The sequence below is a fragment of the Diorhabda carinulata genome, chromosome 4 (genome assembly GCF_026250575.1).
Source record: "Diorhabda carinulata isolate Delta chromosome 4, icDioCari1.1, whole genome shotgun sequence".
In the NCBI taxonomy this organism is placed as follows: domain Eukaryota; kingdom Metazoa; phylum Arthropoda; class Insecta; order Coleoptera; family Chrysomelidae; genus Diorhabda; species Diorhabda carinulata.
In genome coordinates, this window is record NC_079463.1 from 25,215,515 (window position 1) to 25,233,279 (window position 17,765).

The 17,765-nt window shown below is 32.9% G+C and overlaps 2 protein-coding genes across 10 annotated transcripts in view; one reads left to right on the forward strand and one right to left on the reverse strand.

The window, feature by feature from the left end:
• Nucleotides 1-11,657, forward strand: part of LOC130892808 (uncharacterized) — a 27,617-nt gene extending 15,960 nt beyond the window's left edge. For 4 of the 5 annotated variants that reach the window (XM_057798443.1, XM_057798442.1, XM_057798440.1 and 1 more), the window contains exons 4-9: nucleotides 3,016-3,336; nucleotides 3,408-3,610; nucleotides 5,201-5,598; nucleotides 7,381-7,637; nucleotides 8,430-8,685; nucleotides 9,854-11,657. In XM_057798443.1, the coding sequence (XP_057654426.1) occupies nucleotides 3,016-3,336; nucleotides 3,408-3,610; nucleotides 5,201-5,598; nucleotides 7,381-7,637; nucleotides 8,430-8,685; nucleotides 9,854-9,960 (1,542 nt within the window). In that variant the 3' untranslated portion in view covers nucleotides 9,961-11,657. Of the gene's footprint in view, nucleotides 1-1,991; nucleotides 2,290-3,015; nucleotides 3,337-3,407; nucleotides 3,611-5,200; nucleotides 5,599-7,380; nucleotides 7,638-8,429; nucleotides 8,686-9,853 lie in introns of those variants that run through there. The other variant, XM_057798445.1, reaches the window with a different exon arrangement.
• A 961-nt stretch (nucleotides 11,658-12,618) lies between these two features.
• LOC130892421 (uncharacterized) overlaps nucleotides 12,619-17,765 on the reverse strand; it is a 111,778-nt gene continuing 106,631 nt past the window's right edge. For all 5 annotated transcript variants that reach the window (XM_057797840.1, XM_057797838.1, XM_057797842.1 and 2 more), the window contains exons 11-13: nucleotides 17,371-17,585; nucleotides 17,034-17,311; nucleotides 12,619-16,873 (exon numbers count right to left, since the gene is read on the reverse strand). In XM_057797840.1, the coding sequence (XP_057653823.1) occupies nucleotides 16,553-16,873; nucleotides 17,034-17,311; nucleotides 17,371-17,585 (814 nt within the window). In that variant the 3' untranslated portion in view covers nucleotides 12,619-16,552. The remainder of the gene's footprint in view (nucleotides 16,874-17,033; nucleotides 17,312-17,370; nucleotides 17,586-17,765) is intronic.

Genomic DNA, 17,765 nt, shown 5'->3' on the forward strand with positions numbered 1-17,765 from the left:
CCCTTTTCCCTTTTCCCTTTTCCCTTTTCCCTTTTCCTCTATGAGGAGTTCTGGTAATTGAACTTTGTCTAACAACTGATTTTCCTAGGTTAAGTTAATTGAGATAAATTAATTTTATATTGCAAGTAACAACGCGTCTAATAGAACAATCGAGTTACTTAGATTTATACGAGGATTCCTATTTTAGTTTTACGATATGGCAACACTGATGTGTATACGTCAAATCTGACATTTCCATAATAAATTTTGAAATTTATAATGGTGAACGTACCCAGAACGTGTTGTCAAAAAAGTGCTATTTGAGTTGTTTATAGACACAAACATTCCGAAATGTTAAAACATGTCTGGTATTATGTTTATCGACAATCATTTCCTTGCCGTTGTATACCTAAATCTTCTTCTATCTAATGAAAGAAACTGCATGAAAATCCGTTTAGTTCGCGATTTAATCGCAAATACATAGACAAAGAGTAAATGGATCAACAATGTGATTTTTTGCTTTAAGAATCATTTTATTTTCAAAATGTTCACGCTTCTAATTTTATATTGGTTCCAAAATAATTACTTATGTATCAAATGTACGAGGGTCGTTTTTTTTCAACCTCCAATAGGCTATAAATAAAAGACAAGTTCATGTAAAACAATAATTTTATTACCAAAAGATTACGCTTACTTTTCGACATAATCGCCAAAGAGATTAAAACATTTGTCATATCTGTGGACAAGCTTTTCAATAACATCTTCAAAGAGTAGAAAACAGACCTTGAAACTTCTAGAAATTCCATAGAAAAAGCGGTAATGGTGAATCGGTAGTTTTCTTTAACCATTCTGTTAATTCGATACCATTCACGCACACACAACGCATTCTCCGATAGATTTTTGGAATATTATTGCCTTCAGACTGTTGAAAACTTATCAAACTTCGCAATTTACAATTGGCGGGAGCATCAATAATGACGTACATGTTTACGTGGTTGTAGCACAACGCCGACTGACGCTTGAATGTCAACAATGGCGGAGTGTGCGCCTACAGCTCATGCCCGTGTATTAAGTAGATGACAAAGCCTCCAGTGAATAATAAGTTATGTCGTCTGCATCTCACAAAAGCATAACTTACTTAAAATATTTTCACTTTTGAATGAATTTTTATTTATTTATTTTACCAGAGTAACAGTACATTACATTACAAAGTAAAACAAAATCACAAAGTAATCAGACAGAGGAAAACGAGTTTCCTGTTCGCCAGTCTGGAGACGCGAGACAAGCATGGCAAGACCCTCCTGGCCATGTTTGTTCCCCTTACAACTAACTTAAAACTAATACAACCTGTTTTGTATAATGTAACAGTATATAAAAATTTTCAATACAATAATACTTATTTTAATCAACGTCGGTATAATTCCTGTTCAGTTTTATAGACTTAGATCATCTGTTAATATCTTTAACAGGATCAAGTCTTATCTTAATATATATATTTTCGAAATATAATACCCATAAGTTAAAACTAAAACCCAGTTCTTTAACTTTACCCATTTAATCTATCTTTTACAATCAATAATCTATATCTTTGAGATCGTTCTTCTTGCTTTATTAGCTATTACATATATATATTTTCAATAATCCAATCTTTTAATTTTTTGTGAGAAGCTTTCATACTTATATCTAGTTCTTTAAGTTCATTTGGCAACATATTAAATATATTTATTGCTTTAATGTTGTTATTTTTATTACTTACAGTTTTGTATGTTTTTGGAAACTGTATTAATTTACGTCTTGTAGTACTGCTCGAGTTTAAGTATATATTTTTTAATACGTTATAATGATACTTGAGACTTTCTAGTGCAAACATTTGTGTAAGATTTATTGGTTTGTTTTGTGGAAAAGAATTTTTACTTATTATTTTAAGTATCCTATTTTGAAGATTTTGCAGTAGTTGCAAAATACTTTTATATGCACCACCCCATGCAATATTGCCATAACTTATTATACTATGAAAAAATGCGTAGTAAATCATCAATTAACCCTTTATTCGTACCCACAAAACATCGTTATCTGTCCAGTATGTTTTTTTTGTTATAATCGTCGGTTTCTTAGTGTACAGTTATTCTTATCAGTTTAAATAAATGACTCATTAGTTGTTTCCGGTGGGAATTAAAAACAACTTACCACGCTTGTTCCTCAGAGTTTATTCACAGTTTATCAAAAATTAGTTTATGGATGTAGTGGGTTACGTTAAATAATGAAAATATGAAAAAAATGTTAACATTTAGCTGCTGTATGTCTTCAGAGGTAAGATAAATAAATAAATAACACTATTATATTTATTATCGTCTGCTGTTTTTATTTTTATTGTTGGAAAATCTTTGACCACTGAGCGATTTTCTCAAGTGTACGAGTTGAGTTGAAAATAATCTAAGGGGTTTGATTCTGGCGAATAGAGTGCGTGAGGTAGCGATTCAAACTTTAATTCATTAATTAAGGCCATTGCAATAAAGAATGTATGAGCTGGTGCATTATCTTGATGAAACAACACTTTCTTCTTAGTTCAATTCGATAGTTTTTGCTCCATTTTTTTGCTCAAACGTTGCAATAAGGTCTTATAATACTCGCCGTTGATAAGTTTTTCTTTTTCAAGAAATTCTCCCAAGCGCATCCAAAAAAAAAACCGACGTCTGCAAATGGAACGATCTTTACCTTTTTTGGAAGCGGTTCTTCATTTTCAGTCCATTGTTTTGATTGTTCTTTTGTTTTGTTATGAAACCAGCGTGATAATTAAACTCTTAGAATAATGAAACAAATAACAAAAACAAATTGGTAGTTTTATGATTAGGAAAAAATCTTCCTCGTATAATTATAAAAACATTCTGGAGAAAACTGTAATTGATTGACAGGGTGTTGATGCAAAAAAGTCGGGAGTGATTAGATGGCCTGGCCTTCAGATAATAGTGTAGAATTTAGAAAATATAAGTTCTGATTTAGCGATTGTATAGTAGATTATTAGATACACATTTTCAGATTAAAAATTCTAAAATGGATTTCCAACAAGAGTGCCTTCAAGCTCACAACGAGTACCGACTTAATCATGGCGTCCCTCCATTGAAACTTAATAGAGATATGTGTAAATTTAGTGAATATTGGGCAAATAATTTGATAAAGAAAAGCGTTTTAACTCATAGCAATAACAGGGATTACGGCGAAAATTTATTTTGCATTCAATCGTCCAATCCTAATTTTATTATAGATGGAAAGAAGGCTGTGGAAAATTGGTATGAAGAAATTAAATGTCACACGTTTGGAGTTGAACCAAATAGCTTAGCGTCCGGACATTTCACTCAGGTAAAGTTAATAATTTGTGTTCATTCAATTCAACAAGAAACTCACCATAATTTTATGCGATTTCATTTTAGGTAGTGTGGAAAGATTCTAAAGAATTGGGAGTGGCTTTTGCGAAATCTGGAGGTAAAATAGTTGTTGTAGCTAACTACTTTCCAGCTGGTAATATCATAGGTCACTTCGCAGAAAATGTACCACCAGTAGGCGGCTTCCAAACGAACAATAATCATATCGATTTATCTGATAAGATAAACAAATTGTCAATCAAGTTTACAAAGTAAGTTTACAGTAGCGATTAATACTCGTAATTCAACTCAAAAAACTTAAGAGCAATACACGTGGGAGCGTATGGAATAGAAGAAGATCTTTGGCAGGTGTAGCTATCTAGATTTTGTAAATTATTTTCTTCTTTTCTAGAAATCTTTATGCTCTTTCAGCGTCAGGATATTGAATTTTCATTTTTCTTTCATCCATTCTTTACTTTGCTACTTCTGTACTGTATTATTTTCCCTTTCCTATGCTAGTTGCTGCAGCCAAGTTTTCCTGGGTCCTTCTTTCCTCACATCTTTTTGCTTCTGTAACTTTTCGGAAAATAATGCGTCACAGTTTTTTCCAAAGCGACTGTACGTCGCAGAGATAGAGATAAGAAAGAATGAGCCTGGTCGCAGTAAGCTCTGAAGCGACAGAAAGCACGGATTAGTACACGTCTCGAAGCGCGATCGAAATCGGGATAGGAAAAACGATCCAGTAGCGATTCTGTAGCGTGATATTGAAGAAAAAATGTCAGCAGAGACTTTGCAATGCTTCAGGAGGCTTTTGGGGATTATTCTTTCTCGAAATCTCGAATAGGTGGCACAAGATGTTCCGGGATGGTCAGGTAGAAGACATTTCAAATATCCGTCAACTGTACAAACTGTTTTTGCTAAATTTCACGACATAGTATTACAAACATTAAAAATAAAGCTTCGACGACCGCGCTAGACTCGAGATCAAGAATTTTTGGAAGCTTTGCCACGAAAACGATCCCGCCTCCCTCACGATTTATTATCTGACAAAAAACGAGATCAGCGTCTTGACTCAGCCGGCCTACAGCCCTAACCTCGCCCCGCCAGAGCTTTTCGGCTCAAGAGATCGCAGAACAATATTAGAACCGACGGGGTCAATGAAGGACATAACCATCTAAGCATGGTAAAAACGTATTGATGCAGGTGGGTCGTATTTCGAAGAATATAGACTATCCCGAATTAAATTTTTACATCCAAGAGTACTACGTTTCGGACACTCTCTGTATGTCTGCCCGATGCTCAAATTCGTTTCACACCTAAGGTAGCATATCTTGAGATATTGATTCGAAGCTTGGATGCTCTAATTTGGCTCTTAGTTCAACGAATGCTGTTAGAAAGATATAAACTTTTAAAAATCCCAACAAAAAAAGAAGAAGCAATAATATTGGCGGATACGCTCGACGATACGCGGGGCCGAACTGGTGGTACGCCTAGTCAAAGACAATCTGTATGACTAAATTACTAATAAAGTCTTCTTATGTTATGGGCTATAGGATTTTAGACTCACGTGGTACGAAATTTACGTTGCACGGAAATCGCAAAGCAAAATCATATGACATAAACGACTTTCTGTTGTAGAGACGCTATCTACCGGAAACCACGCAAAAGTCTAAGCCCCTCTATCCGATTCATAGATGAATAACTACGATAACCAATAAACTGTCATACAAATTACTGCGATAATCTAGGAATTATTAAAAATACTTTTCAAAATATCGAGATGATATTTTCATACAAATATATGGTTTTATAATTATGTTTTTTTAATTATCTATTGGGGAAAATATTTTAACGATTTTTAGGTCACCATCACAAAAATTTAACGAAGAAATAACAGAAGGTAACTTTGAGGAAGATTTCTTGGAGGCGCATAACAATTTTAGAAGAAGGCACGGCGTACCACCGTTGAAACTAGATCGAAAACTTTGTAAATACAGTCAAGAATGGGCAACGTACCTTGCTCAACGTAATATCCTCGAACATAGACCTGGAAGTAATTATGGAGAAAATATTTATTGTATTTTCTCATCGGACCCTAATTTTACGATTAACGGTCATTCGCCAGTGGAAACGTGGTACGAGGAAGCGTCGCAACATCCGTTCGGAAAAGAACCGAGTAATTTGAAATCGGGGCATTTTTCTCAAGTGATCTGGAAATCGAGTGAGTTTTTAGGAGTTGGAGTTGCCAAGAATTCTCAAGGTTTGTTAGCAATACTCAAAATATTATTATTTTTTAAATAATTTTCACTTACTTTTTTCATATAATTTCATTTTATTATTCAATATACGAGAGTTGCTACTTTAAGTTTCAAGATATGGCAACACTGATTTTTGTAAGTCAAATCTGACATTTCCATCTTAAATTTTGACATTTATAATGGTGTACGTACTCAGAACGTGTTGGTATACGAGTGATATTCGAGATTTTTACGAGTCCTGGAAACAATAAATTAAAACATATTAGTGCTATGATTTTCGACGTGGATTAAACCAACAGCGATGTGCCGATCAACTCGCTTCGACTTTTGTTAATGAAGCAACATCTCGAATCACCGTGTTTCGTGGTCGCACTTCGCTACAGGACGAATTTCGTGAAGATCGTCCAAAATCGGCTGTTGCGCCAGAAACCATCGATATTGATATTGAAAGATCATCATATTGCATAAAAATTTGGCTATCAAAAAGATTTGTTCGCTCTTAGTTGTACACCGGATAATTAGACAATCGCTCAAAAAAAATCTCGTGTCGATTGGTGCAAAAAAACTTTGAAAAAATATTCAATCGCTGTGCTTCAGAAGATGTCTGTAAGATCGCGACGAGCATAAAAACTCGAAACTAAACAACAATCGACTGTATCCGTTTTTCAAGACGAGTCAAATCCAACAAATGTTGTTTGCAAACGAAGCACTCCGAAGCAAATGGTCGCTTGTTTTTTCGGAATAACTGGCCACAGTTCTCTTAGAACAACGTAGAATGGTCAATTCTGAATGGTACACCAGAAGTGTTCAAAAAAATCATTCTACACCACGACAACACTCAGTTATCACACGGCAGTTCAAAAAATCGAATTGATCGGGTCATTCGGCGTACAGTCCTTGTTTGGTACCCAATGATTTCTTCTCATTTACTCGGATTAAAAATAAATTGCGAGGTCAACGTTTTTCTACACCTGAAGAAGTGGTTGAAGCGTTCGAATCACATATTATGGAGAGTATTTTGAAAAACAATGAACCCATATCCAATTATATATATTTGTTTTGATTTATCTATCTCAAAACTTGAATAGCAACGCTCGTCGTTACCATCCAGGACTATACAACAATAATAATGATCATACAATTTTTTTATAACATTTTTATGATACGATTTGTCTTTAACCTTAAAACAGACTTTAACTTCCGCGATAACCTCTTCATATGCGCAAAATTCATGTCAAACGAGGATCCTTTTGATGTCTAAGAACAGGAAAAAGTCGCTGGGGGCCAGGTCTGAGAAAGCGGTGGGTGTGAAAGCAATTCGTAGCCCAGTTCATACAATTTTCATGGATTTGTTGTTATTCAAACACTTCTTAATAAACGCTATTTATAATTTTACCATTTTTATGATAGTCTATGTCCAACACGCCCATTTTCCATCTCTAAGATCTCAGTTATATCAATCAGTTTCACTTCACGTTTATACGAAAGTATTTTTTGTCGTTAACAGCTTCTGTACGTGCATCGTCTTCGAAGCTCATTTCGCCTCGTTTGATCAACCGCTGATTTCACGATTAATGTTTATCAGTAATATTTCTTATTCGAAAACAAATGCCTCATTAAAATATAAAATTTTCTTTGTTAAATGTTTCAAACTAGCTGCTTTATAAACGTGTCTGATGAAGGTTAGGGTTAACTGAAAATCATATGGATTTAATACTAGTAGCGCCATGTATGTGCCAGTTTACGAACGTATCTATTTATGGTGTGTTTTTTTTTGGTTAAAGGTAGTACATACGTCGTTGCCAATTATTCACCAGCTGGTAACTTCGTTGGACACTATGTAGAAAATGTTCCTGCAGCGAAACCTATCGTTTACGAAGAATCTATAAGGACTGGGAAAGATAGTCGTCCTAGTACTTCCAGTATTACTTCTCTATCCGAAAATTATGGAAAATTTTCAGAATTTGCTATAGAATCTCTTAAAATTCACAACGAATATAGAAGAAAACACGGGGTACCGGATTTGGTATTGAATGAGGAAGTGAGTCAATCGTTTGAATAGTTTCTTTTGTTGAAAATCAGTTTCAAGAAAAATCAATTGCTTCAAATAATATTAAATTGTAGGTACACCGTGTATCGGTCAAATTAGACCAAAAAATGATAGTCATATTTCCAAAAATAACTTCCCAAAAGATTGCATTGATCTCAAGGTCAACGGTAAAAATTTTCGGTTCTTTAGATTTTATAGTAAACAGTGAATTTTATCAATAAAGGAAAAAAATTAAAGATCATAAAATCAAATATAAAAACTATGCCTTCACTTTTTTGGCCAAGAAAAAGTTTTTGTTTGTTTTGGTTGTTGTTTTTCTTATTAAGCCTTGTGGTGTTTCTCTTTTTTTACTGTTTTGTTTCCTATTGGTTCCTGTTTGACCTTTTCTAATATTACTTCAATTCATCCTCGTTTTTCCTGCTATTATCATTAGTTGTTTCATCCCTGCTGCTATTATTCCTTTGTGGTATCTTCCAGTACATTACCCAGGTGTCATTTCCACATATTAAGATAGGTAAAGTTACTGCCGTCATTTTTATGTCTTCGTCTATTCTTTTATTTTTTTTATTTCATTATGTTTCTTTTTTGGTTACTATCATACTTTTGGTTTTTTTATGTTTATCTGCTACTAATCAGTAATTTTTTAAGAGGTATAGGATTTGATTTTGAAAAAAAAAACACAAAAAATTTGATGAAACCTTTATTGGAATCGATAGAACGATTAGTATAATTTAATGTTTGAAGATTATTTCATGCAAATCGATAAAAATAATTTTGTTTTAGATGTGTCAATATGCGCAAGATTGGGCCGATACTTGCGCGCGAACTGCTAGCTTGCAGCACAGAGCAAATTCGAATTACGGCGAAAATATTTTCTCTGTATATTCTTCTGATTACAGTCATACACCTACTCCGAGAGACGCTATTAAGGAATGGTATGATGAAGTTAAAAGGCACACGTTCGGCGTGGAGAGAGTTAATCAGAGCACATTACATTTTACACAAGTTATTTGGAAAGATAGTAAAGAGTTGGGAATAGGTTAGTAGAAAATATCTTCATAATCTGAGTATGTTCACAATTAAAATGTCAAACTTCATGATGGCAATGTCAGACTTAACGTACACACATCAGTGTTGCCATATTTCAAAACTTATGTAGCAGGTTGGCAGGAAGAATGACAGGCTTTCTGAAGTTGATTCATCGACACCAGAAATAAAATTCCGAAACCGAGATGTAGCAACACTTTAAAAAGGTTAGGAAATCAATAAAACCACCAATCCTGATGGAGTACCACCAATTGTATCGAAAAGATGAGCTGCGGAACTAACTAGTCCGCTAGGCAAACTTTTTCCCTATCATACAAGAGAATTGGAAACTTCCTAGAGTTCAATCCGCATCAAAAACACGATCTCTAACAACTAGTTCAGTCCCAGCGATTGCCGAGGTCATGAAGAAAGTCTGGCATATCAATCTACCAATCAAATTAAGATCATATAGTTTGTCGTCCTCACTTATCGACTGTATTTGTTGCTTTTACGAAGACCGATCCATACCGGTCGCATCGATGCGATAAATCTTTTCATCTAACCTGTTTTTCCTGTATATCAACAATCTACTTGACAAAACTGCCAACATATAGGCTTGCCGACGATATTACACTGGTGTACTCGTTTAAATCAGCTGCCCCAATAAACTAACACTCAACTCTGTAGAAAATAACAGAGCTCTACCGTCAATACCGATCTAGAATGCTTTAGAAGCAATATGGTTGAGTTTGAGGCAGCAGTTAATATTCTTACAAAGAGTACTGGAGCAGTGGTTCCAGATTTGCTTCTATCTAGATCTATTTCTTCGTGGTATGAAACGGGTATCTTATGCGGCAAAAAGTGCAAATTACGATTAACCAACCAAAAGAAAGCAATTAGGCCTAAAACTCAACTAAGTGTACTGATCAATCAGCATGAAACTTCTTCTATACAAAGCCCCTTTGAAATCTATCTTGAGTTGTGGCATTCATCTATCGGGCACTGCAACCAACTTAGAAAAAAATTTGAAAGTCATCCCAACACGTTGGCTCTACCTTTAATGAGACATATTCAATGAAGGCATCTTTAGTGTGATCCACCTCACAGATTTTAGTGTAATGGTGTATGTGTTGTGTAAAATGTATCTGAAGCGTACGTCAATTTCCTTCTTTTTTTTTCAGGAATGGCAAAAAACAAAAGAGGCCAAACGTATGTAGTAGCTAATTATTCTCCAAGGGGAAATTACATAGGGCAATTCGTCGAGAATGTTCCTCGACCAAAATCTTGACGCACGAAGAGTCCGAAAAAAGTACATTTCACATTATAACATTCCAGTTTTTTTATATACCAAAGAATTTACTTTTAGTTTTACTATTTTACTAAAATATAGTATTTTTAGTTTTTAATAATATAATTCGGTTATTCTTAGAAATTTACTGATTATTCTTATGAATATTGTCTACGTTATTGATTCATTACCTTGTCTACTTTAGCTGTTGAGTACCTGGTAGTTATTAAAGATCATTCCACCTTCACATCTAATTCCACCTGAACGTCAATTCTTCTCGTCCTTTCGGTCAATGTTTTTATAATATTTACCATGTTTCTAACAAGGATGTAGATGAACGTCGCTTTTTTCTTCGATTTCCATTATATATTTTCGTAAATGTCATTCATATATCTCAACCAAACCATTGGGTGATAGGAGCTGCTGTTTGAGGCTTGTTCTTCAAATTCATCCATAAAAAAATTGGCTACCACCGAGCTTAGAGGGCTTATTAAAGTCTTCACGGATTCCTTATCTGAACTTATACCTTTTCACCAATAATTAATATATAGCACAAGAAACTAATATGACAGTATGTATGAGCTGGGATTGAAGTCAATGATAGTTGCTTTCCAATATATTGAGCACTTTGGAACATACTATTGATGAGCAAATGCAAGACCAAGATCGGCTTAGTCTTGATCTTGGTCTTGCATGCGTGGTTTTGGTCTTCCAGCCTCATATGTGATCTTGATCTTGGTTTTACAACCTCATATGTGGTCTTGGACTTGCATGCGAGGTCTCGGTCTTGCATACGTGGTCTTCGTCTTACAGCCTCATATGTGATCTTGGTCTTGGTCTTACAACCTCATGTGGTCTTGGCCTTGCATGCGCGGTCTTGGTATTGATGTTTGATCGAAAGACCAAGACCAGTGTCACTGTTCACTAGATCTAACTTCGTGTCAAGTGTCAAATTTTGCTGTGTCCGAAATATAACGTACTCAGAAGTACATCTTTGTAATTATACTTTCCACTACAGATTATCTTCTTAGGCTCTTTTGTAGTCTTCTTTATTGAGTAATAATGCATGTTTTGTTCTTTTTCTGTATCCACACAAATGTAAATCTGAATAAATGCCCACATAACCTCAATTCTACAGTTTGATGTTTAAGGCGCCATTTTGAAGCTCATGAAGCCCAATCATTTGTCTGGTGTTTGAGTAACGAGGGGAGAGCGCAACTTTGACGCACATATCTCAAAAACGAGAATTTGGGACATGCGTTTGAAATTTTTTTTATGCTCCGATTGGGTGCTCAAATTGTGCAAATGGAAAGCAAATAATATAGAGTGGTTTATACACATTCTTATTGTTTTTTAACCTTCAATGACGTCAATTGTACAACAGTGTATTTATCGAATAAGGGTGTTTTTAAAATCGAATATTTCGTAAGTAGTTTTAAGTTTATTTTCAGTTTTATATTATGAAAAAATAATCAAGGCCTAAGAGTTTTGTTAGTTTATCGACTGTATTGAACTTTTTGATAATATAAGCTAAAATAAATTCCAGCCAAAGAAGCTAGAAAAGTTTATCGTTTACATTCCATACCACTAATATATATATATATATATATATATATATATATATATGAAAAAAACATTGTTTATAACTTTTTACTCTTGTTATATTTGTGATGTTGGAAATAAAATGTTGAATATTTTGTTTTTTTTTCTAATAATATCAGATAAATGATGATTTTTTTCTTCTTGTTTGGTATTTTCCGAGTTCGCTGTTCTAGTCCTCTAAAGTTCCCGTCCAAGGTCTCTACGACCCTTTATAAACACAGGTATCTCCAAAATATGATTTTCTATACCTATTCGAGTCAAATTCGACGTATACATAAAAAAAATGCGAAAATACGAAAATAGTTGGGTATAAATTGAAAAAATATGTTTCCTAGGGCCACTTATTGAAATGATAGATAGCACACTAATTTCTACTTATAAAAGTAGTATGTACTAAAAAATAACACGTATTGAAATGCTTCTTTTTCTTATGTTATATATTGTCTCGAACGATAGAGACAATACAATATGAATCTGGCTGGGTGCCGAAAGGTAAAAGGCCAAATTTAAGACTAAATAGACAATGAGATTTTTTAAAGTTATATTATACAATAAAAATTGAAAGTTTGTTGTGATTTGTGTTCAAATATTTACTAGTGACTGCAAAATAATTTAAACGTTAAAATTGAGTGTTATTACTATTACTGGGTAATGTATAACAAAGTAGTTGAATGAAAATGTATTCTCAATAGTGAAGGATGTTACTAACAGGCAAGTTAAAAGTTTGCAAAAAATATTTTATAATCATTCTTTTCGTTTTTGTCATCTATACTATTATAAAATAAAAAATATTTTGTAGGATTTTTTAAATTTTCAGCACACGTATTTATATACTTTTCAATTGACTTTCTTATTTAAAAAATACGTTTTTTGAAGAATTTCTTACGTGGTCGTAGGAAAAATAGTGTACACACGTAGTTAGAAAGTGTATTTCGCAGTCGTGACGTTTCAGTACTCGCGCTACCACATCCAAACTCGTTATGTAATATACTATTAACTGTTTACTAAAAAGAGTAATACCTGGGAAGATACAGTATTTCCAAAATAAACAATATATGGAGAATAATGAATGATATTTATTCTCAAACGTTTTTACAAAAAAATTAGTACTTATATATATTCAACAATAAGTTAAAAATTCATTCAAATGTTAAAACATAGTCTCATTTGGCACATTTTAACTATACACAGTATATTTTAAGTAAATATTCTAAAAATTTAACATCATTAAAATATTTTTAGGACTACATTATATACAATATATTCAATATGTTAAAATTGCGTAAATAAATTCGAAATAAAAAAATTAATAATACTTTATGAAATATCTATTTTTTACAATCACTTATTAAAACATTATCGATGTTTAAATACAGGATGCATCACGAGAATCGAAATTAATTATATTGATATGTTGACAAATATTTCTATCACTATCACCGAGCTTTTAAAATGACGCCTCTCACCATTGAAATAGCCTCAGCCTCATTTCAAGAAATTTGGAACAGGAATATTTTTTTATTTGTTTAAAAATTTTAAAGTTTGAAGTTCCCCAAATATTTTGTGCATATTTTATAATTCCACTTTTTATAGGTACATAAGATCAACGAGGTAATTAGAGTAACATTCAATTAATAATTATTTTACGATCAAAGAAAATTAATGAAATGATAAATATTATAGAAACACTGATTTTACATATTACGTTTTATAATGTAAAGTTTGAAGCAACCTGTATTCATAAAACACATACAAGATTTCATTATACAGTGTGTCTACTTAAGTCGGAACCATATGGAACCAAAACTTTCTTATTAGTGGTTTTAGTAAAAAGTTATTCTTGATAAAAAGTACTGCATGGTCCAAAAGTCAAGATGCAGCCATCAGGTATCAATTTTTTTAAGCAGTATAAGAGGTTTGTAAAAAAATTTGAATTTCGTGCAAGAGTAAAGTATCTGTCCCAACAATTAACACAAGTTCCAATTTTTCCTCACGATTTAGTAAATTTGCCATTTTTATTGTAATGTTATAAGCAATAAGTCACTCTGACATTTCTTAATAAATGGCTGTAATTGCCAATTTGAATATAATTTTTAATTCAAAACAACTTTATAACATTTTTCTAAGTTGTAAAAATTTTTTTGACAAACCTCGTATACTACTTTAAAAAATTGATGTCTGATGGTTGTATTTCAACTTTTGGACTATGTAGAACTTTTTATCAAGAATAACTTTTTTTCATAAAACCACTAATAAAAAAGTTTTCCATATGGTTCCAACTTAAGTAGACACACTGTATAAAGGGTGAGTCAATTGTATTTATACAGTGCAAACGGTGATTTTTTTCAAATTTTTTCTCGCAGCCATTTGAACATGAATTACGCCTACCATCTAAAATTATTTTCAACCATACAGGATATCTTAAACTTAGTTAACCCTTTGCATTCTAAATTGAATGGGTTCATAAGGATTCTACTTCTATGCTAAATCTCCATTTCAGTTGATAATGGACATAATTACTTTCATAGTAGGATAAATATAGAGCGTTCCACTTAAAAAATCGTATGTTTTATTCGTCTAACTACTTTTATGACATCCGGTATGAATGGTAATAATTTTAGAAAGTCATCAAAATCTATGAGATTCGCACGGCGCCTCCCAGAGGCACTCGACACGTATCTTAATGAGCGTGGGCGACAGGACTTCTATCCATTCACACTCTCGATTTATTCTATATTCACGAAAACCCACACGGTGCGGAGCGACAATAAAGCGAGGTGAGTCCACAATACACACTCTTGCACTGCGATCCCTCGTGGAGAGTATCAATCAAGAATAAGAGAAAAGAATTTTGCAAAATGTCACCGTTAATCCAGTAAATATCGTACTAAGTAAGTGACTCATTTTGTATATTTGTATATAAAGTAATATATTGGGGATTGCAGCAAATTTTGAAAATGAGAAGTTTTCGGGAAATGTTCTTCCCATCATCAGGGAAAGTTCAAATAGAGGATGAAAACCTAGGTTTCTTTATAACGGAATAAACCATGGTAGATGTTAAGGTTTATGAATTATTATTCACATTAGTTTGGTTGTCAATATTTAAAAATATGTAATTAAGATTGACGTAAATGTTGGACAATATTTTCAAAAAATACCTCGTGATGTCGACGATTCAAATCAATAATTTGAGATTTGAGAAACTCCCCCTGATGATAGGATAGTTTAATAAAGAGTTCTCAATTTCCAAATTTCCTGCAACCCCCAATATATTGGTTGTTTGTTCTAACTAGTCAGCAAAGACTACCCGTCCTGGTATATATATATATATATATATATATATATATATATATATATATATATATATATATATATATATATATATCATAAGGAAAATACTGGGCCCTGTTAAGACCCATAGAGGATACTTAAAAAGGTTATTGAACCCCGGGATCAAATATGAGGTGACAAAGGGTGATATAGTTAATATTTCCCATTCTTTTGAGTTGTTACATTACCCCGCTTTAATTTCTGGGGTCTTAACACTAAAGATTTGAGAATAATTGGAAAATTCTATTTGGAAAATTCTATATGGAAAATTAATCATCATTCAACAACAGCCACAATATAGCACAATGAACCTAATAGTTTAACTAGCTAGTCAGTTTTATTTGTTATTGTCTTGAGCACATTCGTGATTCGTGTTGCCCCACTAAATCTACGTTTATTGTCACATAACAATTATTGTCATTATTTATGTAAATAATAATTTAAAAAAAAAATAAAAGTTCAATAAGTTGTGCTTTTTTCAGTATAGTTTGCTTGAAGAAGTATTATTAACAACTGTGTAAATAAGAAACTTATTAATTTTACTCCATAATGAATATAAAAAATAAAGTAATTCATTAAGGGTTCCACATAGAGACTACGATCGTTGTGGTGGCAGCAAAAATATCTCTAGTAATGTCGTGACTAACGCTAATAAAAAGCCCACGACGTCCATGTTGGCCCATGCAATCATGATATTTTACGGCCTTATTAGACGAGGCAATCAAGTTGCGTAACCAGTAGCTGTCGAATAGAAAAAACAGTAGAGGCCAAAAAATCACCAAGAAGATGAAAAAAGAAGACTATGACAGTCAATAGAAGAGATGAATATTTGCTTCTTCTATCGTTACTAATTATTTCTTTACTACGCTACCCTGTGGCACCCCTTCTGCTATAGTAAAATGTTCGGATATTTCCTCATCAACTTTAATTAGGTTTGGTTGGGTAAAATTTCAGAAGTGAGTAGTAGTTTGAGGAAAGAAATCTTTTAATCTTGTATAGCAGTCCTTGATACCACACTCTGTCAAAAGCCAGTCCGATATCGAGGAAAACACTACTACAACTACACTCTTTAGAAAAAAGAACAGTCAAACTATTGGGTTGCAAAAAATGAACTCGTAAAATATTGATGACGAGTGTTGGTTGTATTCGAAGGGCTAATTTGTTATAATGATATTTAGTTTATAATTTGTATATTGATGTACATTTCTAAGGATCGAACTAAGTTACATGGTCTCGACTTTACGACTACTCCTCTAACATTTAAGGGTGGGAGATGCTGTTATACATTACAAGAATTTTGTACAATGAGCTTTGAACTAAAACAACCGTAACTGAAAAAAAATGCTTTCTAACTGTATCTAAGGTTAACATTTACTAATTAAACCTTGAATTGATTATCATACAAAATATTATCTAGATTTGTTAAGCAAACCTCTATGATATAGTTATGTTGCATTAACATTTTTTCTAAATAAACTACAAATGGATATTCTTTTATATATATTTATAAAATTTATTTAATCTCTTTTTATATGTTTTTTACTACTAAATCACTTTGTTTCATTTTCACACCATCTTTTGGGATTTCCAGCCCATTTTATAATTTCTTTATGGCTAAAAATAATCTGACTAACTAATCATCCTATTTCTAATACTTTAATCATTCAAATCTTCCAACCATCGCTTTAACCCAACTAGAATTTGAAGTAGTACTAGTCGTACTATTTGTAACAGTACTAACGACGTCCTGTACCCTCGTTGTGCTAGTTCCAGCAGTACGTAGTTGAGTTACATTCTTAAAACTAGTTTTTTCAGTGACGAATTTAATCGAACCAACATTTTGACTTAATCTTGCAGGTTTTTGAGGTATTGGCGGCGGTGCTTTGGTAGGCCTCTTGATCGCAGGTCGCTTATCAAACAGTGATTTTTGGTTAGGTTTTTGTTTTTCTTCGTTGCTACTGAATGAGTCCTGTTTAGCTACCTGAAATAAGATGAATTTGATTAAATGACACAGTTCTTGGGATTATTTGGAGCCCTAGATAGTTATTTTCAAAATAAAAACGGGCGAATTTTTTATTATTTTTTTCTTTTTCAAATAATAATTGAATTACTATGTAAACCGATGTAAATGTTGTAATTACCAGTTTTCCAGTGGAATCTTCAACGTATTCCTCCTTTAAAGAGTCTTCTAAAATATTTTCATAATAACTATCGGAAATTTGACTAGAATTTAAACTGTGACTAGAGTTCAGAGTCTGACCAGTATCAGGAACACTACTGCCTCCATTCAACCTCTTTTCGAGCTCGTTAAGTACATCTTTTTCGCATATTGATAAATCTAATTGTTCTGGTTCACCCAGTATATCGCAATCTTCGATTTTGTATTCTGTGAGATCAACTTGACTGCAATTAGCTGAACCTACGAATATTGAATCACCAATCAATAGATAATAAAATATCAACAACAAATCACCTCACCTAAAAATAATTTCTGTGGATCTACATAATCCGGATGAGCGATTTTTTCTCCCATTCTTTTAGATCCCTGTTGATATACTGGGAATTTTTGGGTTCTTTTTTGTTCTTCCGTCATAATATGTCGAATTCTCTGGAGAATACTGAATCTAATTGCTGATTTGCGATAAATTTTGTGATCGGGATGCTCAGCGTCACTGAGTTGAGATGAGAAATCACTGAAACAAAAATTTCAATATTAGTGCGTTTCAATTCCTCTTTGGCTACTGAAAATGTAATAGGAGATGAGAAGGGGTAAAATTTGAGGTTATTTTTCAACAATTGGAAAAAACACATTTTCTGTTTTTTAAAATATTTTAAGTACCAATTTTATAATATAATTATGAAATTACCTTCAG